Genomic DNA, 21,655 nt, shown 5'->3' on the forward strand with positions numbered 1-21,655 from the left:
CATTTTGGTGACTCCCCATTATCCAGCTACTATTCCCAAAAATACATATCATTTCTCAGACAGCTTTTGGAAACTGTGGAGGCTGTGCTCTCACATGACCTGTGGAAGTTGCATGAAAGGATTGTGCTCTTGCACAACTTCCTGAGCCTTTGAAAATCGTGTGAGAATGGGGCTTGCTTTTATGTGATTTTCGGAAGCTGCGGAAGAGCACTATCCAAAGGTACTTCAAGAACAAAAGCCTCATGAATCCAGAGCTGCCACAGGTAGGTTACAAGGAACTGACAAAAGAAAAGAGCACTGAAGGCAAGCAGCATATGGCAGATTCCTGGGGAATCACACCCAATTTGATTGAACTTTTTTAAAAATAAAAGAACAAATTGTGAGTGCTTGTATGAGGGGGGGGAGGGGGAGGGGGCAGCACAGCCAAGTCAGGCATTTTCTGAATTGTTGATATGCCTAGCCCGGTGGGTTCACCATCACTGGGTTAAGTTGTCCAGTCACAAGTGCCTAGGCTGCCTTTACTTGACCAGATTGTAGGCCAAGAAGCAAGGAGACAATGTGTAACCCCAGCTGCTCTTGGTTTTTTTGTCCTTGTCCAAGACTTTATGCAGAAAAGACAGAAGCAGCAAAAAAAAAGTGAGAGAGGCGTCTTTGAAGTATCAGTTTTTATTGCCTGCTCTTAAACAGCACATACTTCGTAGTAGGTTTCTCACATCACTACAAAGCAATTGCTCAAAGTCTAATTAATGCACAACTTAAATCACAATTGTAACTGTCAATCATTTAGACATCTTATCCATTGATAATACAACATTAACGCAAAGGGTCAAAAAAAAAAAGGAAAAAAAAGTAGTGAGAAGGGAAAAACAAGAGATACACCAAATCTTGCAATTGGGGTTGGAAAAGCAAATATTGCAAACAGTGTAAGTTGGAAATATCTTTGGAGGTTATGAGGAAAGGACAGAAAGAAAGACTAGAGGAGGAAATCAAAACAGAGAATTGAAAAGTATCTGCCAACTCATACAAGGCACTTTTACACTGAGCAGGCTATCACTCTCTTTTTCTCCAGAGCCTTCTTATTGCTTGGACTTCTGGATTCCTTGGAATTGAATTCATTCCAAAAAAATGTTGTATGTGCCCAAACACCATACATAAAGATTATTCCCCCTGCCAAGAAATCACAAAATTTAGTGTTTTAAGAGAGCTCTCCCTCTCCCTCTCCCTCTCCCTCTCGTATTGTGGAAACCCCTGGTTCCATCAGGCCCTCGAGGTAGGCGGATCACTGTGGGACAGACACCTACTGGTTTACAGAAGATTGTGGAACTAGGTCGTGAACCCAAGGACTCTGGTTTCTGTATGAGTGGTCGACTGTAGAGTGGTCCATGCCTCTTTGGTGTCTCCAAGGTTTCTGGACCTACTCTGTTGCCCCAGCAGGAGTTGGATGGTTTCTGCAATTCTGATGTGCCTGACTTCAGTGCAGAAACAGGTGAGGGGCATAGCTGCCATGCCAATGGTTTGCGTAGTTGAAGAGAGCCTGCATGTGATATGCTGGAGGAATTTGGTTTGAAGGCCTGACCTGATGAGTTGCAGGGCTTAGTTGTAGACATGACTGGAGCAGAGAAGAAATTCCGAGGAATGATAGGAGTAGAAACTCGAATACTATCTGGTTCTGTAGAAGAACTGCAGGGAGAGGAGTCTTCAAGGATATGTTGAAGGCCTTCTGACAATTTGTTGGACCATTTTCTAAAAGGCTTTGGCACTTCTTCAATCTTCTCACTATCTTCCTGACTGACCATGTTCGTCTTTTTGAGAGTAGAGAGATTGATTACTTTGATGCTTTGCCCAGGAGAAGAGAACTGCTTGTGGCTAAGCCCTCCAAAAGCCTTTTGGGCACTCTTCAGCCTTTCATATTCCACCAATGCACACCATCTGGACAGAAGCTCAGGATAGGGAGAGGTAGATTTCGCCACCACTGAGGGCAGTTTTTTGCCCGGTCTGAAGATGCGTATGCAGGCAATGTCACCAAAAGGCCCAAACAGCTTTGTGATTGTATCCAGAAAGGTTTCTTGAAGCAGGAGTGAAGAAGAAGCGGATTGTTCACATGAAAGGACGTTCCAGGCAAGGAGCGTCTTGTTTAGAGGGATGTTCACCAAAGATTCTGGGACAGGGTCCTTCCTCCTCACCTTGGTCCCATCTTCATTGAGTTCCAGCAACTTCGAGAATTGCAGAGCATAAAGGGTCACTCGCCAGTTCCGAGTTAAACATTTCATCTAGTTATTTTTTTAAAAAAAGAGAAACATTAGTAGTAAGATTACCTTGATAAAGATATGCAAGCTTTCTTGACAAGAGATAAAACATATTTTAAATTCAGAACATACAGATAATATTCAGAAGTAGTTCAAACCTCCCTAATTCCCAAATTTTATTAAAATTATAATAATAAAATCTAATTCAAATTTAGCAAAAAAAGTATGGAAATGGATAAAAAGTGCAAGAGAAAAGGGAAAAGAGGAAGAAAAAGAAAAGAACATTATAAAAAAGAGAAAACAAATAAAGAAGCGACCTCCAAAAGTGACCTTTTATATTTATCACAAATATAAAAAATTTAGAGACTCTTTCCTCTCTCTAAGACGGCAAACATATCTTCATCCCATATACCATCTCTTATCTATAAACAAATCTATAAAACATCATCTTTTCAGTCCTGGTGTCAGAGAAAATTCAAAAATGGTTAGAAGTAACAACACATCTCATTTAAGCCTTGATTAGATAAACCCAGTGCTTTTTTTCTCATAGAACGCCCAGAACGGAGTTCCGGCACCCTTTTTGGATGGAACCTTGTAGGGTAGGCAAGGCAGGTTGTATGATGTATGTGAGTTCCAGCACCTTTTTTTTTTTTTTTTACAAAAAAAGCACTGGATAAACCAGCTTAAAGGAATGGAATTAAAAAATAGTAGTCATAATATCAATAATGTCAGTAATAAGGTCTGCTTCTATGGATAGACCATTCAAAAGTTGTTATTGCGACCAGATATAGAAGGGCATCAGATTGGGAAACCATGGTCTGAAAGCAAAGATGTCCATATCCTTGGATCCAAGCACACGCCTAACATCTCTCTTTACAGTCAAGCATTAAAAAAAATACCCACCTTTTTGAAAGTTGTCAGAAGTTTAATGCTCACAAATCCCATCTTGTTCCTTTGCATATGCCTCAGGAGGAATACATCTCTGGACAAGTTGTCATCCGAAAAGTAGAATTCCACTTGCGACACGATTCTTTTGACAAGGAATGGATCTGGAATAGTGAAACCGCTGCTCTCAGAGGTGCTTGAGCTGAGGTCATTCAAGTTGTTCGGAGTCCTTCTCAGGGATAAGGAAAAAGACCAAGACATACAAAAAATTAAAGCCAGTGTCTTAAAAATACAGGAACTTAGAACAAATGTGGATATAATTTTATTGCATTTCTGCTATTTGCTCCTGTTGTACGGTATTGTAAGTTAACACATGAGAGCATGCTATAATTTGATCTGACTGGCTTTACTGTTGTATGAATGCAGTGATTGTGGCTTGCAAACTTAGCAGACTGTGTTCTTCCTCTGAATCTGGTACAGAAATGGGGCAGTTTTTGAAAGACCATTAAAAGAATGTAATATTCTATTGGTTGACAATATACGGAATTGACCACACAATATTTGCAAACTAGGGCTAAAATCAGTTTAAAGGACTGAGGAAGGGATACAATCTTATGCCATCTGCAGACACTAAATTCTTCATGCACACACATAAACCTGAATACTTAGACATTCCAGCAAATGTAAATGCTCTATTTCTTATGAAAAAAAAAAAACCATTAATTCAGCTTTTACATTGCCATCTCATCTGACTCTGGGAGGTTTAAAACAATGCCTCCTGAAAAGCCATTGCACTTTAAGATGATATTCTTAATTCATCTTCATCTAATATCATTCAAGTGATATTTAAGATGAATTATGGCTGCAGCACTTTCTCTGCAATGGAATTCAACTAGTTATGATTTATATTATTAAGCAAATTTATACAGGCATTAATTTCACAGAAGTGACTCAGATTGATGTAATAAGCAAATAAAACTACAGTGTAAAAACAATCTTTTTTTAAGGTTTTAAGTTTAGAGAACTCTGGCCAGGAGAACCTGGATTGCTGTGTTGTTGTCATATTGAGGCTACATAAAAAACTACTTAATTAAAACTTCTTCAGTGATGGAATGAAGGCTATCCAGGATTAGTGATGGATATAATAGGACTGGGTCCAGATGTCATGCTAAATTATTATTTGCTTAGCAATGGTTAAACCATAATTGATTGTATTAACATAAGCCATAAATCATGATTTATAAACCACAATGAGTTTATAAACCATGATATATGGCTTATGTTACACACAAACTCAGCCAAAATCCAAGAGAGCAGTGTATATCTGCTGACTACTGATTAGGAATTTTGGGATCTGTGCTCCCAAAACTTTTGAAGAATGCCAGGGAAGGTTGAAATGAAAGGTTGGTTTTCTCAATTTGGAATGTTTCCCTTGACGCATGGAAGATATTTCACCACCAGATAAGCTAATCTGCTCTCATTGTCTTTTCGTAAAATAATGTTTTTATCACTCACCATTTAGTTAATTTTACCCATAGATATAAGTGGAAAGTGTTTCTCACCTAGCCATTATTTCCTTTCGTTGCATAAAGGAGCTCCTTGCAGCTTGAGAAAAGGAAGGGAGGGGACAATATCTGGGGGACTGGATTGGAAATGGAAAAAAATATTTCAGCTGGGAATCACACCTGAAAGCCATTGTATGATACACTGCTTCGTCTGTGAAGGTAACACAAGAGAAGCCCTGTAGAAAGACAGCATTTCTTTTATTACTATTTGTTGCAAACTGATCCAGTTCAAATAAAGCACATTATGGTTTGACATAATGAATGAATCCAGCCACAGACATCCAAGGAAGCTCAAAAGGAACTCTTATTAAAACATCCTCTTAAGAAGACTCAGAAGAAAACTACAAATAAACAAGCATCAATCAAAGTAACTTCTAATTAAGAAATTGTTGCAGCAAAATTCTAAATGTTTAGAAGTTGCATTTCTATTATTTTGCCCCCAGGTACAGAGACAAATTATTAATTCAAGGTTCCCTTGCAGCTTCAGACTTCTACTTGTTTCCCCAATCTAGGTTGGAGCAGAATCACAATTGGTCTTTTTTCATAATATTCCTCTGCCCTGCAGGGGGCACAGGAAAAATAGAAATAATGAACATCTTTTAATCTATCAAGAAATACATTTTAGAAGATTATTTGAAGTATACTACTTTCCAACTACCCATACCACCTGACTCACTGTTGTAGCTACAAAGGTTGTAACTATTCCACTAGTTCACCTGGATTTGAAAAATGCTCTTCAACTACTCACTCCAGATAGTGTTTGTTGTCCTTTTACAAAAGTCATCTTGAAAAAAATCTGAAGACTGAGAAAATGCTAACCTGTTGAAAGAGTTCTTAAGAGAAGTTTTCAGAAAGGGACCATCAGCTGCTCCCATTTGAATATTAAGGCAACCAGCTAAAGCCTACAGCTGAAGCCAATTTCCATCTTAAGGGTAAAGAGTTCCATCAAGAAATATAGAATGAGCGGCATCAACCAAACTAATAAACTGTAGTTGATTGAGGCTTAGTCACAGCAATTTTAAAAAAATATATCCTGAATTCACTAAACATTATACCAAAACACTGTGTCTAGTCTTGTTTTGGTTTACACGTCATGGATGTATTCAGTATGTTTCATGAACCTAGCCATAACTTTTGGGCTTCTTCAATATAGTACTAATCTTAATGTGTTCTGGGCATTCAACCAGTATTATTTATTCAACAACCTTGATTATGCATCCTGTTTAGGTTGATGGGAAAACACAATACCTTTAGAAACTGGATTAACCTTGTTTTTCTTTAAACAGAGAATGGATTCCTAACTCTTTCTGCCCCAAGATACATGATTAGACAAATTGATTTGTTGATTTAGCTTTGCTTGCAATTAGACAGCTATGTTGAAAGAGATCGCACATTAAACTCTCTCCCATATATCCTTTTTTGTCTGTGAATAGGAGTTAGCATTAGGTGAAGCTACCAAGTTGACTGCATTAAGTCTGCAGTTCAAGTGATCATATGATAAAAGTCCAGTGTTTGTGTTTGGAATAACTTATCAGAATAAAAGATTTTTGAAGGTCATACATAGATCATTGTGAAGTACTTTGAAAGTAGACTAATCTGAATCGTCAAAGTAAAACTACCATGAGGTTAAAAAACTAAAATGTTCTAGAAGTCAACCTCAATTGCAGGGACACAGCCATACACTAAACTTGGAAGTGTTAAAACAGTGGTTTACCTTCTATAAGATTCTGCTGAGCTTCTGAGCCTAGATAAAAATTGGGTTTATTAGTAAAATATGGTTCAGTTAGCCACTGGTAAGCATGCCATGCAGCCATAGAACTTGTGTTTGGTGTGAAAGCATAACCACCCCTCCTTTCTCTTGCCTCTCCCCCCCCCCTCCTGATTGGATTATCACATCACACTCCCGGGGGTAGACAATCTGCAGATTGCATAGTCCCAAAAATGGACAGTACACAAATCACCCCACTATGCTACCTAAATCTAGTATTCAGTAGTGTTTGTGTAAAATCTGGTATCTGCCCACAGTCAGAGACTTTTAAGAGATCATTGGCATGCCACTCTATGACCACCATGGGCTCAAGCAACATGGAGCAATTGAACATTGCATGTCACAAGCCAAAATCAAACAAACCATAGTATGGCTAGGCTGATGGCTAAAAGCAGCCATATTGTGCTTTCCTTCTCCCCATGAAACTGAGAGATGATTCCAGACTTTCTTTGTCTACCACAGTCGGCAGATAGAGAAGTAAATCACCCTGAGGTCTCCACTTGTAGGATTGGATACTGCTCCAATCATAGTAAGAGGGGAATAACACCAACATGTTGCAAACATAATAAATACATGCCAATTGCCAAGCACCCAAATTTTGAGCACATAAAATGGGAATGCTGCAGCAGGTTGTAAGTGTGAGGACTGGTCATAAGTCACTTTTCTCAGTGCTATTGTAACTTTGAATGGTTGTTAAGTGAATGGTTTTAGATTGAAGACTACTTGTAAAGGCATTTTGGGAGCACATGTGAGGAACTCATTGAATCTAATGCATAACCCTACCCACACTATTGGCTCTGATCAAGGAGAGAAACTATGCCATCACAGTATTAGTCATGATCTCTGGTGTTGATACTTGTGGAACTTTTTTTAATATATAAGGAATTAGTACAATTCTAAAAAGAGAGGAAAAACATTGAAAAGTGGGAGAATCAAAAGCATTCATTCTGTTCTTGCCTGATTGTAGCCCCACCCCCACCCCCGAGGACTTAGGAAGTCATGTTTTTGCCATCACAGCCCTCCCCCTGCACACCCAGAAACCCTACATTGGGGCTTATGAAACCGTGTTGTTTCTACAGGGGACTCCTGGGGGCTCAAAAAGAGTCAGGACGGGAGCATTGCTTCTGCTCTCCTTTAGTAAGTTGTGGTTCCTCTTTTTCTCCTTCTTAAATTTATCTTTTCAGCTATAATTGCCTTTGAGGTTCCTGTAGGAATTTGGGCTTTGGCAGATACAATTATAGCTTTTTTCGTACATTATTTAAATGCCAATGATTTTTTTTAGAGAACTCTAAAATTAAAAGAAAGAAAGAATTAAACAGCTACCATTTCAAAGGTTTTCATTAACTGTGACTCGTTGGAGTTATATGGGAGCTTATGTTACCATAGATACTGTTACTGGAGTTATTGTGGTCTCAAACTTGGTCTGTGTTGTTGTCTCTTGCAAATGTGTGTATGTGTATGTGTGTGTATGTGTGTGTGTGTGTCAGTGTGTGTGTGTTTGTGCACCCAGAAAAAGATACAGTCTTCCTTCTGTCAGCTCCATCTGTTGATTCTGAAATGCTGTTTTTTCATTAAGGATACAAGATTAAAAAATAACCTAGGTGCAAAACTGAACCCACTCCCCTCACCCCACCCCCTCTCCCAAACAAGAAAAAAAGCCCCAGAATAATTATTATAAGGACAGACATAAGCTGGTGTTTTTGTTTTTGCTGGACATACTGAATATTTTACGGGGATCGGTAGGTGATGAATATATCTGAATTTGCATATTTTTTTCCTTATTTATTTCAAAAAATTTATATTCCACCTGTCCAAATTGCCTTTCATACTGCGCAGCATGGAAGCTGTGCTCCAAGCTGAACCCCCATTTGGCCAAATAAAGTGCCTGGAACTTACATCAATTGTGACTAAGTTAACTCCAACTGATTTCAGTGGTTGGATTCTCACTCAGTGAGAACTATGGTTTGTTTTATGTTTTGCTAAACAAACCATAGTAGTCTGATTCATACATTACTTCACTGTGTCTGGATTCAGACAAGTTGCTAAGCTCAAACTGAACCACATTAAGACAATGTTTTAACTTGACCAATGGGTTTTCTATAAGAATAATTAACTATGAAAGAAACCCCACTGACTTCATGAGAAGATTATATTTAAATTCGAAACAACAGAGAGCTAAATTGGGCTGATGAAAATGAAATGCAAATTCAGATTCACAAATTTAGGGTATGAATTACCACCTGGTTTTTTTACAACTTTTAGAAAATCTGTACTAAATTTTAGTATAACTAGCTAAGTAGGTTTGTGCCCTGATTTAGCCATGGCAATTCTCATAGGAAAACAGAATATCCACAATGAATCTACTAGAAATGTAATGAATATAATATATAAATTTAATAATGCCAACTTTTCTAAGCTGGTATTCTCAAAATATGGTAGAATGCAACCCCAATCATACTTAACCAATTGCTTTTATTTTTTCCACATTCAGTTGTGTCCAGTCTTCAGATATTGCCTGAACACATCTCTGCAGTTTTCTTGGCAAAGTTTTATGAGAAGTAGTTGGTCATTGCTTCTACCTAGAGTTGGGAGAAAGTGACTGATCCTAGGTCATCCCATGGCTTTATGCCTAAGGTGGCACTAGAAGTCACAGTCTCCCAATTTCTAACCTGATGCCTTAACCATCACTTCAAACTGGTTCTCAAACAATGCTTAGAAACTGCCAGACTGGTGGGAGAATAAGTGTTAAAGGTAGTAAATGAGTCCACTGAGTAAATAAAAGGTACATGCTAAGTTTTTGTGACTGTGATTTTTTTTTTTTACTTTCTGCAGTATACTCCTGTAGCAATGGGACTTCTACTTTGCCTAGTATTGTTAACAGAAATATAACTTCTGTTCCCAAGAAGCATAGAAAGAAAATAGCCAGCAAAATAAATAACATTGCAAATTACATAGGTTGCTGAAAGCCAGACTCTTGTTGTCTTCTATACTTTTATGGAATGAAGTCCTGTAGAAGCTTGATGACACTTAGGCTACAAGCTTAGGCTATTTAGGCTGCAAAATAGCACCTGTCCACTACATGATGATAGAGATGTAACTGTGGGCTTCTTTGTGCCCATAACTTAGATGCCAGGTTAAAATGTAGTTGGCTGCTTTGTACTTCATTGTGTTGTCCAAATGCATCTTAAGATTTATATCCTGCTATTTTCTTCTTTAAACAGCTTGGGAGGTAGCAAATTCAACAATATGTGCTGTCAATAAGATCAGGACCAGTGAGGAAGAACAGGATGGTACAATACTGGTACAAACTCAGAGTCACTTGAAAGTGAAATGGGCAGCATACACATTTAATAAATAATGTGTCCAAACAATTAGGTAAAAGATGAGTAAAAGCCCAGGTAGGTCACTGGATGCAAGATCCTTGCCCTGCATCCAAGCCACAAATGACACACTTTATATCCTTCTAAGTCTTTCAAATGGTTTTTCCTTCTTCAGTCAAAGTTGAGGAGCAGCAATCCTTAAAGGCCCAGCCCAGCATTTTGATACTTTTCCTTTCTCTTGTCTGCTAAATAATTTATTTATATTTATCTCTATATTTTATAACTTGTCTTTTGGCCCATAGGACAGAAGTTGGGAAAGAGGAAGTCATTCTGAGAGTCCTTTTCAAGGGGGCAGAATCTCTCCCTCCAAATTGCCTAATTGAAATTTCTGCTCAAAATCTGGGATCGCTACCTGAGGCCATAGTCTCTATGGCCTAATACTTTGCATTATAAAAATTAAGTGGTCTCCAGCTGTTTCCTCATATGGGCAAATCAGATTATGTGAATTACTGTGTGAGACCCTTGAGCTAACTAACAAGGGAGAAGCCTGCTTGTCATAGATTCTTATAGTTCTTCTAAGTTGTCTTTCAGCTACTACAAGCCACTAATCAAAAGACAGGTAGCATTACTTTTGTATCTGTAAATCCATTGTTTAAGACAGCTCAGCCCTCAAAAAATCTTGAGGAGCATCAGGGCAGATAGATGCTAGCAACAGGGGTGGGGCACCCTGGAGATAGATGCTAGCAGCAGGGGTGGGGTACCCTGGGCCTGCAAAAGCCAACTAATGAGCCAGCCTAAGACATGCAGTTGACATTGCTTAGGTTTTAAAAAGTTTCTAAGCAATTTGTGGGGGGGAGGGGAATACCAGATGAAATATCAGCCAAGTACTTGGCAAATGCCTGCAAGATGTTTCTTCAAATCCAAGAGAATGGGGAGAAAGAATAAGCTAAAATCTTCAGAAATCGGTCTCATTTAATCATTGGCAAATTAGTATGGAGAATGATGGAAGCTGTAATCCAACATACTTGGATGGCATCAGATAATGAAATGCTGCACTATAGTCTTTCCCCCTTCATTATCTTGGTCTACAACCTTTTTATTATAGGATAAAATCTGTTGGTTCTTTAATAAATTTCATTTAATGATTGGCCAAGATCCTGTAATATAACAAGATTCTAGTCCAAGGCATCTGGAGGACTGCAGATTGGAAAACAATAATGACTTAATAAAAGAGCACCTGAGGATGGTAACAGAGATCTGGGAAAGGAGTTGGAGGAATGGTATTGATGGAAACTTTTGTGTTGCTGGCCACAGAAGAAAAACTACAAAGCCCAGGAATGGAATACATGGGGGGAAAGGAATAGAAATGCCGAGTAATCTGGAGATTTGAGAATCCATATTCCATGTTGTGTTGAGATTATAAGTCTAATGATTCTTTCCATACATAGGATCATTGATTATTTTACACTGGAACATATTTTATTCATGCAAAGCCTTCCTTGGTAGTTGATAAAACAACTGTAGTCAGATCATTCATTCAAGGATGGCTTAAGGCAGGGGTTCAAACTCAATTTCATTGAGGGCCGCATCAGCATTGCGGTTGCCCTTGGGGGGCCAGGTGGGTGAGGCCTACTAGGTGAGTGTGGATGGAGTGGGTGTGGCCTACTGGGTGGGCGTGGCCAGCTCTACATGATTCACGTCAAGGGGGCCTGTGGGGGCCTTTGGGGGCAAGGAGTGGGACAGATTTGAGCATCTCTGGTAGAAGGTGATAGGACCAGGGCACCTACCAAGGCATGGTCCACTGGAGAAGCCTCACTGTTCTTCTCAGGCCATGTGGGGGGGGGGCTGGATGGTGGTGCGGGCTACTCAGAGCCCTGGGCAGCAGAGGTCAAATGCCCAGCCTGGCCCTCGAGCACCCACGGCACCAAGCCCAGCCCCACTTCCCCAAGGTGGCGCCCAGCTGCACTTACCACCTCATCAAGACTGCTGCTGCTGTACTTGCCAGGTTGCTCATGATGGGTATGAGGGCAAAGTCAGAGGGAGGCCCACTCCCTCTCCATGGGAGGAGACCCAGCTTTGTATCCAAAACTTCCTTAGCAATAGGGTGGGAGGATAGGCCAGGAGGAGGGGGCAAGGGGATAGTGAAAGGGCAGCAGGACAGGACTAAGGCAGGACTTCCCTCAGACCCTCCCTCTCCTTCTTTCCTTCCTTCCTTTTCTTCCTAAGTACAGAGTGGTGGGAAAATATTTTAGATGAGGGAGGGAGAGAAACAGGCAAGAAACGCAGCTGGAGAGGTATCACTCTTCATGAGGAATGAAGAAATGCACCATTGCCTGGAAGTGGCCAGCACATGGCCCTCACCTACTTCACATATCTGGCTTAGTGGACTCTGTGGGAGGGAATGCCATGAGTCAACGTTACCTGCGCAATGCCACCCAGCTCCCAGCCTGCCTGGTCTCGGTAGGCAGTGGGGCGCTCTCCTCACAGCGTCAAGAGGCTGAGCTGGGTGGCGCAAATCCAAAAAGAAGCACGATGCCACCCAACCCCCAGCCTGCCTGGTTTCGGCAGGCAGCTCTCCTCACAGTGCTGAGAGGTTGAGCCCAGTGGTGCAAAACTCATCAGTTTTGCACCTTGCTGCCTGCTGAAACTGTACATGCTGGGGTCTAGGTAGCATTGCACTTCTTATCAGATTTACGTTGCCTGGTTGCTTGCCGAAACTGCACAGGTTGGGGGCTGGGCGGCATTGCACTTCTTTTGGGATTCACACCGCCTGGCTCAGCCTCTCGGCGCTGTGAGGAGAGCGCCCCACTGCCTGCCGAAACACCGGATATGTGGAGTAGGCAAGGGCCATTTGCTGGCCACTTCCAGGCGATGGTGCATTTCTTCATTCCTCATAAAGGGTGACACCTCCCAGCATGCACCCAGGGGGTGGGGCTGACATGGCTGGTTCCTCGCTGTTTGCAGACAACCTTGTGGAGCTAAGATTGAATGCGTTTCAGCATAGATGGCCACCACAAAATTGTACATTGGCTCTCGGCTGGCCTGGGCCAGGGCCAAGGCAGAGGGGGCCATTCCCTCACTGTTTCCAGAATGGCTTCGTGGGCCACATGAAACCACTTTGTGGGCCGCATCCGGCCCCCGGGCCTTGTGTTTGACATGTCTGGCTTAAGGTATCCCTATAAGGTAGAGCAGACCAACAATCAGATACTACATAGGCTTAAAACTATTCTATTAGTATTAGAATGGCTGTAATAAATATAATCTTGCAAGTATGAATGTGCTTTCCCCTTTTTATCTTAAAAAATGGGAGTGGAATTGTTTATATAAAACTCTTTATATGAGCTTAAGCCCCATTTATCTCTTTCCTGCTTTAGTACAGATCTTTCCTCTCTTCTGCAATATTATCCTATATACCCTCTATATATATCCACTCTGATTTAGGGGACAATCTTAAGTTGGTGGGCTGATGATACCTCCCTGTTACAGAATTGAATTGAACCCAACCATAGGTTATAAAATTGTAAAGAAAGCACAATAGCTTTCAACTGTGATTTTCCAAGATCTCTTCAATAATAATGGATACATAAATTGGTCCCCAAAAAAGAAAGCCTTCCCCGAGTCTTGTCTCAAATATATATATATATATATATATATATATATATATATATATATATATATATATATATTCGTACATATAGAACTTGCTTCTTTTAGGCATTTGCAGACAAATTGGAGCTGTCCAGGTGCTGAAAAGAGAGAGTTTCATTTTCAACAGAAACGCAGGCTGAGTGGGTGGGTAAATGGATGTGCTTCTCCATCCCACCTTGGACTTTCCTAATTACAGTTTGACGAAAGGGTAGTCGAAATGTAGGCTATCCCTTCAGGCTGGAGTCTGCATTTTAGCCAACTCCCAGCTGCTTTGGCATTTTTGCAAAACAAAAGGTTTAATTAACAACCATCCACGCATTTTCTCACATTGCTGGCTAAGCTTCAGTTTTAATGGCCTTTTCATATTCATCCAAACTCTCTACATGATTTTTTATCAACTGGTTGCCTGTGGGCCAAACCCAGCCTACTAATGTTCACTATTTGATCATTAGCAATACATCTCTATTTGAGACCAAAAGCAGATATCTGAATCACAACAGCTTCCACAAGGCATGTTATTTCTTGAAAACCTGGAATAGTAAAAAGCAGGCCTTGAGCAATTTGAGGTAGTAATCCAGCCAATGTAGCAGAGTGAGCTCCAAATCTCTTAGAAATGCAGCACTTTGCCAACTTTTTACACCGAAGACAGATAGACTTTCTATACATGCAGTCCATGCATTCTTTCTTAAGGATTCATGAAAATCAGTTGGTGCATTATACCATTGAAAGTGTACCCAAATGACCTCTCAAGAAATATCTATCATCTCCAACATCATCTGTCTGAAAGGCTAAACAAAATTACTTCAGGGCACAGACAATTTTAAACAGTTACTACCTGACCTTAGTGAATACCTTTCCTTGGATTGGAATTTGTAACTGAAACTACTGTATTGTAAAAGCTTCTCAATATGAAATATACACATAGTATTATTTTAATGGCCAACAGTGCATAAAGTGAATGCAAAAAGATTTGCAAAAATAGTACAGGAATCATAATAGGTTCAGATATTTAAAGTTCTTACATTGATCTCTGGAAAGCAAGAAAAAAGTTTCAGAATCTAGTTTTCATTCTGAGCTATTCGTACACTTTTTGACTTTTTAGAAAAGCCAGACAAAGTCTTCCATCCATTTTTATACTCTAAACTCATTTATACTGAATTTTGCTTTTTGTATATGCCATCACATCAGTGTTGACTCTTTGTGATCATACAGATACATTTTCTGATCTGTAACTAATCTGTTACCTGTCACCACTGTAATTGAGTCCATCCATCCTGTTATTGGTTGTCCTCTTCTTCTTTCCTTCTATCCTTCCCAGCATTATAGGCTTCTCCATGGAGCTGAGATTTCACATCATTTGTTCAAAATATGATAATTTGGGCCTAATCATTTGTGTCTCAAATAAAAACTCTGAACTGATTTTTTTTAGTGATATATTTATTTGTGTTGGTGGGGTGTTGGGGGGCTACTTATGATATTCTCAGGAGTTTTATCTATCACCAAAATTCAAAAGTATCAATACTCTTTCTATTGTACTTTCAAAATCCAACTGCTATTTGTATTGAACATCATGGGGAAAATATTGTGTGCACAGTTCCATCTGTGCAAGCATAGACACACGACACCTGAATATTTTTCAGAGGCTTTTATTACTACCATACCCAGTGCTAGCTTGCAGAATATTTCTTGATTGCTTGTTCCTTTACTGCTGTTAGTGATAGATCCGAAAGACAGCAGTTTTCTAGTATTTCAATATGTTATGTCAATATCTTATATTCTTTTTTAGTTGCTTGAAGATTCTGAAACATGAAAACCCAAATGACAACATTTGCATTAATTTGGGAAGAGGTACATTATGCAAAAACCTAGCTCTCTGGAGAAACTCTAATGCTGGGAAATGTAAAAGATGATGAGCAACACAGATGGATTCACTTACAATGGCAATTAATGCACCATTGGAAGACCAGAAAGACCAAGTTAGGGTCAGATTGTCATAGAGAAATTCTCAATGACAATGAATAACAACTGGATGGTGCATAATCAATCAATCAATCAATCAATCAATTTCATCATGTGAACTGAATGAATAGAATAGAATAGAATAGAATAGAATAGAATAGAATAGAATAGAATAGAATAGAAGCTGGAAGGGACCTTAGAGGTCTTCTAGTCCAGCCCCCTACTCAAGCAGGAGAACCTATACCATCTCAGACAAGTGACTGTCTAACTTCCAGTTGAGCAGACTTTGTGTAAACAATGGATATACTTTGCTTTTAGGAAAATTTAATTATTGGGAAGTTTTATTCCCCATTTTAAATATTTTCCTCATGGTCTGATTGACACATTATAGAAAGAGGCTCTTCGAAGCATATCCTTTAATTTTCATTGTTTCCTAAACTAAACGTTTGATTTGTAGCACTGAGGAAGTATAATGGTGTATTTTCACATTAAACAAGGTTTGATGTTACTTTGGTCTTTTTGCTAGCGTTTTTCTGCCCTCTGCTGGATCATTTAGTAATATCAACAAAATAATGTATTCTTAACTATCTGTCAAATTCATAGAAGGCTTATAAATAATTTTCATGACTAATGCTCAGACAGAATCTCCATATATAGAGACAGTTGGTCTCTTGGGAATTAAAGGATTGGGATTCCAACCATTTCCATGATGGACTTTTCAGTAGAGACATCCATTTGACTACAAAAATCAGCAGACAATTGGACCCCCAAAACCCTCTTTACTTGGCCCAACAAAGCAATTTTAGTATTATTATACAGTTGAATTAGTAGAAAAAGCATGTTATGCATCAAAGCCCTCCTGAAGCCATCTTCCTATAACATCTGGCATTTCAAGATCACAATTTTAGATTTTGGGGGACCCCAGAATGCACATTATTTTTATTGACAGCATATCTGTCTTCCAATTATTGCTTTCCCCAGCAATGCATTTAAAATGAAGCCAGTTCCTATATATTTGCTGGTTTATTCAAATGTTTTGTTAAGAAAGGCAAAATTCTGAATACTACATTCTATTCAGAATGAGAGAAGAAGTGTCTGTTTTCTTCCAATACTATATATAATTTTTTTTCTCCTATTGTGGAATATATTGAGAGCTTTTCCTGTTAGTCACTAAAATAGTTTCAGCTCCCCCATAACAACGATGCTAGTAAGGTATGGTATTGAGGTACAGTATTAGACAGAATTGCAGAAGAAAAAGATTTAGGTGAGTTCATAGCAGATGACTGTAAACTGAATAAACAATGGGGCTAGGCACCCATGAAGACAAAAACAAAATTCTGGGGTACATCACTAGAGGGATTACCATTAGGAAATAGGAGGTCCAATTTTGTTATAAGGGCTTTAGTCAAACCCTATATGGAACACTATGTCTAGTTCTAGAGATCTCATTTTAAAAAAAGACATTGATAAGATTGAGTCCAGAGAAGGGCAACAATAATGGTGCAAGGTCTGAGGGACATATCAGGAAATATTGGAGAAACTGAATATGTACAGCCTGGAGAACAGAAGGGAAAATGGGGTTGGTGGGGAGAGACATGATTGAAACTTTTAAATATATTAAGGATGTGAATAAATTCTAGATTAGAAGGAAGTATTTTCAATATTAAGCAAAAATCAAAAACACAGGGACATAATCTTAAACAGATAGGAGGGAAATTCAAAAGTAATATTAGAAAGTATTACTTCACAGAATGAAGAGTGGAAACTTGGAAGCAACTTCCAGTGGAGGCAGTGGACCAGTCATCAGTAACTGAGTTCAAACACGCTTGGGATAAACACATGCCTAACATAAGACAAAAATTTTAAAAAAAAAATAAAAATAATTAAAGATAATAAATAAATAAGAACTGAAGAAGCTACTTGGATGAGAAGCAAAATGTTTTCAAGGGGAAAAAACCCATGGAAGTCCAATTGCCTTTTGAAAAGCACCTTTGACACAATAAATAAATTATAAAGAAAACAAAATTTTCAAGGAATCAGTAGGTCTTTTTCTGTCATCAGTTTTCTATGTTTCTATTTATGCCATTCTAGAGATCAAATAGTGAAAATTAAAAGAAAATCTCCAGCAAACATTCTTATCAAATTTCTATTGATATGGGGAGCAGAATTTACATACAGTAGTTAGAGAGCAAACTTACATCTATCATCACTAGAGGGCAACCTTTGCTTATAAAATAAAAAGGGAGCTTTACAGTCTCTGGATATGTTAGGAGCTAGTAAGCTACTGAAAGAGGAAGCAAAATCAAACTTTACTTGGTTATCACCAAGTGAATGAATCACTGCAGTTGTTAAGTTAATAATATGGTTGTAAAGTGAATCTGGTTTCCCTATTGACATTGCTTGTCAGAAAGTTGCAAAAGGTGATCAAGTGACACTGAGACCCTGCAACCATCTTATAAATATGTTCCAGTTGCTAAGCCTCCAAATTTTGATCACGTGACCATGGGAACGCTGCAATGGTTGTTGTACGAAAAATGGTCATAAGTCATTTTGTTCAGCGCCCATAGTGAACTTTGATCACTAAATGAAAAATTGCTAAGTTGAGGACTACTCATATATCTACCTACAGTATCCTATCAAACCCAGCAGAAAGGGTAGATTGGACAACCTATTCATGAGGGAAAGTTATTTGATGGGATCAAGGAGACCTTTTCTCCCACAGTGCTTGGAACATTGTAACTCCTAAGGTGAGATTGGCCTGGACCTTAGTAGGCTTCAAGAAGAGTCTTAAGACATGACTTTGTCATCTGCCCTTTGGATCCAAGTAAGTTAGTGGAAAGTTTACTAAGTGGTCATACTTTTAAGAAAACGAATAGCGCTCTCTCACTGATTAATGCTTTAATAGTTTTATTGTTTGTAATGATTTTTATAGTTATTCTTTGGTTGACTTTGCATTGTTTTCTGGATTCTTTACTTTGTACCCTGCCCAGAGTCACAGTAGCAAGATGGATAGTTATATCAATTTAATTAATAAATTTATTTCCCCATCTTTAGCAACTATTCATTTATTTCTCTCATTTTAACCACTTATAATTTGCAATTATTCACTCTATTTCCCTACCAAACATAACTAGGTCTTCAATATATTAATATACAGACTCATATTCCTTAGGGAACTATACAATTTATCTAACGTTTACTGCACATCATTTGAGTCCTATACCAGCATGACACTATTTGTGTATAAAAGTATTTGCATATTTGTACCCCTGAAATGTATTACGCAGGGGGATATCACACATCCATGTTTTATTCCCTCCCCTCTTGTTTTATTCACTAAGTGCTCTACTCCAAACTGTCCTGTACTTCTGAAATGTTGCTAATATTTACCTCTTGTACCTTCCCAGAACAATTTTGCCAAATATCTTCCAAGCACTTTTAATAAATGAATCCCCTTCATCTTGTTGTAGGGAAACAAAATCTTCCAATTGTTAGATATAGATGCACTCTTCAGAACACACAGTAAGCATGCTGTACAGCCACTTCCATAAGCAAATAATCTCTTAGCATTTCTGCAGTTATATATACACAAGTAGCTTTGTTACTTTTCAACATTCTCACATCATTTATTTCATGTGGTTTCTTTTTCCCTTGGGCATTGTCATTTATAATTTTTGTTTCACTTTCACACATAGTATTAGTATCAACCCCATATCATTTCTAAAATACTCCCATTTTTCCTCATGTTGGTTTCCTCCACTTCATTTTTTTTGTCACTTAACTGGAGACTCCTTGTTCAAACTATTTCTCACGTTTCTTGAAATTTCCATCCAACGCATCCTGCCTTTTCTTCCATCTTTTAATCTTAACCAACTCTTCCATATACATAATTACTTGCTCTCATCCTTATTTGCAGCAAGATTTTCTTGTGCACATTTTCCTCATCTAGTCTTTCATTTCATCCTTTTTAAATTTCCCTCACTGCTTTTTTTCTACTTCTTTCCAGATTCATTTTCCCCCAAAATCTACTTTCAACTCCATCAAAGAAGTGTTTCTTCCTAGTTGCTCATGGTTCTTGTATTATTCCTTAATTCTCTACCTTTCATCATAAACCATCAAATCAATCATGGTTTTGAACTTGTAATTTCTTTTACTCTGCATAACTAGACATTATTAAGCTTAATATTTACCTAAAATGGTTATTTTTCTAAACAAGTGCTCATCAATCATCTTCATATCTCTGAAAAGCTCAAAATATAGTCCATTGTAGATGAAAAGCTAAAAATGTGTATTGTATCAGAATGAATTTGTATTATCTTAGTTATTAAGTATATAAATGAAAAGTAGGATTTGCCAGATGCTGATATTGGTATGTTACGCTCCAGTGAACTGTGATAAATAAAAAAAAGATGAGACTTGGGAAATATTAGAACATTATGAGTGAATGTTCATGGGAAAAATTAAGTCTGTTAGATGGCATGAATGGATGGGTGGGAATGAGGGAGAAGACCACAAGCTATAACCATGGTCCCCTGCATGTATTTTCAACTCCCCTTTACAAGATTAGGTCACCATCCTCCAGGTCCACTGTAGACTCCATTCCAGTTTATTCTCTTGATTCCAAAGACATACAACTTACCTGTTTTTTTTTCTTTCCTTAGTTCCATTCATTAATTCATGCTCCTTAATCCATTTACTTTTTTTTATATTCCAAGTAGCAATCTTCTATTTTGTCATCAAACAGATCCAAAGAAACTGATTTCTGCTTCCTTGGTGAAATGAAATATTTCCATATAATTTGCACATCATTACAAACATTTTTAAAAAGGCAACTTGATATGAATTGGATTTCATTGACAATCAGGGATTATTTCCTCCCATAAAGATCCATTAAATCAAAGTGTTGTTGGGTATGGAAGTTATTTCTGTCTTCATTTAATTTTTAACCACATTTTTCATTTAGCAGCATACATAGCAGCATACATAGCACTTTCTTCTATTTTTCCCCACAACAACCCTCTAAAGTTAGTATACTGAGAATGTCTTGATATGGAATAAGTCTCTGTCAGCTCCAAGAAAGAAAGATAAGTTGAGATCCTTCCCAATAATAATTCTTACTGCTCCTCACTTACAGACATAAATCTTGTCAAACTAAAACAGACTGTTTACACCTTAAAATGTGTATTCTAGGAACTACTAGGGCACTGGTGGCGAACCTATGATACGGGTGCCAGAGGCAGCACTCAGAGCCCTCTCTGTGGGCACGCGCACCATCGTCCCAGTCCTAAGCCTTCAGCTGGGTTTTATAAAACCTTTTCGCTTTAGGCCTCTGCTGCCGTGTGCAAAAAAACCCCAGGTTCAATCAGTCAATTTCAACTTATTTTGGGAAAAAAAAAGATCTTGCAAAGTTGGAATTGATTGATTGAACTTTTTAGTCCCACCCAGTCTGCCGTTACCACCGCAGCCACGCTCACCCAATGGGCCACACTGACCCAATTGGCCACACCCAGCCAATGGGCCACACCCACCCAGCATCCGATGATGCATAAGTGGGTTTTGGGTTGCAGTTTGGGCACTCGGTCTCTAAAAGGTTCACCATCATTGTACTAGGGAGAGGACATATATATTATACCTGCCATTACTAAGGGCTTGGAAAGACAGACTGAATGCTTCTAAAGAGACATTAATTTGAAAATTATAATTCAAGGGCTTCCCAATATCTAATATAATTTGTTCTCAGAATATCCCTATGAGAATGCTTCACATTCTTTTAAAAATGTACGGTATAAAACAGGGGTGCCAAACTCAATTTCACTGAGGGCCGCATCAGCATTATGGTTGCCCTCAGGGGGCTGGGTGGGTGTGGCCTATTGGGTGGGCATGGATGGAGTGGGTGTGGCCTACTGGGTGAGCATGGCCAGATCTATATCATTCACATCAAGGGTGCCTGTGGTGGCCTGGGCAGGAGTGGGACAGATCTGAGGGTCTCTGGCAGAAGGAGGTGGGGCCAGGGCAAGTGCCAAGGCATGGTCCACTGGAGGAGCCTCACTATTCTCTCAGGCCATGCGGGGGGGGGCTTGATGGTGGTGTGGACTGCCCGGAGCCCTGGGCAGCAGAGGTCAAATGCCCAGCCTGGCCCTCGAGCACTCGCGGCACCAAGCCCAGCCCCACTTCCCCAAGGGGGCGCCCAGCTGCAATTACCACCTCCTCAAGGCTGCTGCTGCTGTGCTTGCTCTCCTTAGCCAGGTTGCTCATGATGGGTAC

General features: G+C 39.1%; 1 protein-coding gene and 1 long non-coding RNA gene across 2 annotated transcripts; both read right to left on the reverse strand.

Moving 5' to 3' along the window:
- Positions 1–758: 758 nt before the first annotated feature.
- LOC120302682 (la-related protein 6-like) lies at positions 759–4,701 on the reverse strand. The gene is made up of 3 exons (XM_039331486.1): positions 4,694–4,701; positions 3,150–3,360; positions 759–2,270 (listed from the first exon to the last, which is right to left on the reverse strand). The coding sequence occupies exons 1-3, from the start codon at positions 4,699–4,701 to the stop codon at positions 1,188–1,190; spliced, it is 1,302 nt and encodes a 433-aa protein (XP_039187420.1). The 3' UTR covers positions 759–1,187.
- Positions 4,702–15,216: 10,515 nt separating this feature from the next.
- Positions 15,217–20,698, reverse strand: LOC120302810. The gene is made up of 3 exons (XR_005555225.1): positions 20,031–20,698; positions 17,135–17,234; positions 15,217–15,231 (listed from the first exon to the last, which is right to left on the reverse strand). It is a non-coding gene; the product is annotated as an uncharacterized LOC120302810 (long non-coding RNA).
- Positions 20,699–21,655: the final 957 nt, after the last annotated feature.

Source organism: Crotalus tigris, unplaced genomic scaffold (assembly GCF_016545835.1).
Source record: "Crotalus tigris isolate CLP2741 ecotype Arizona unplaced genomic scaffold, ASM1654583v1 scf7180000024437.13266115, whole genome shotgun sequence".
Lineage (NCBI taxonomy): Eukaryota > Metazoa > Chordata > Lepidosauria > Squamata > Viperidae > Crotalus > Crotalus tigris.

Bases quoted from the DNA above. Each gene is read 5' to 3' on its own strand.
- LOC120302682 (XM_039331486.1), bottom strand. The intron at 2,271-3,149 runs GTGGGTATTTTT...AAAAATAACTAG, and splicing joins TTCTGACAACTTTCAAAAAG to ATGAAATGTTTAACTCGGAA.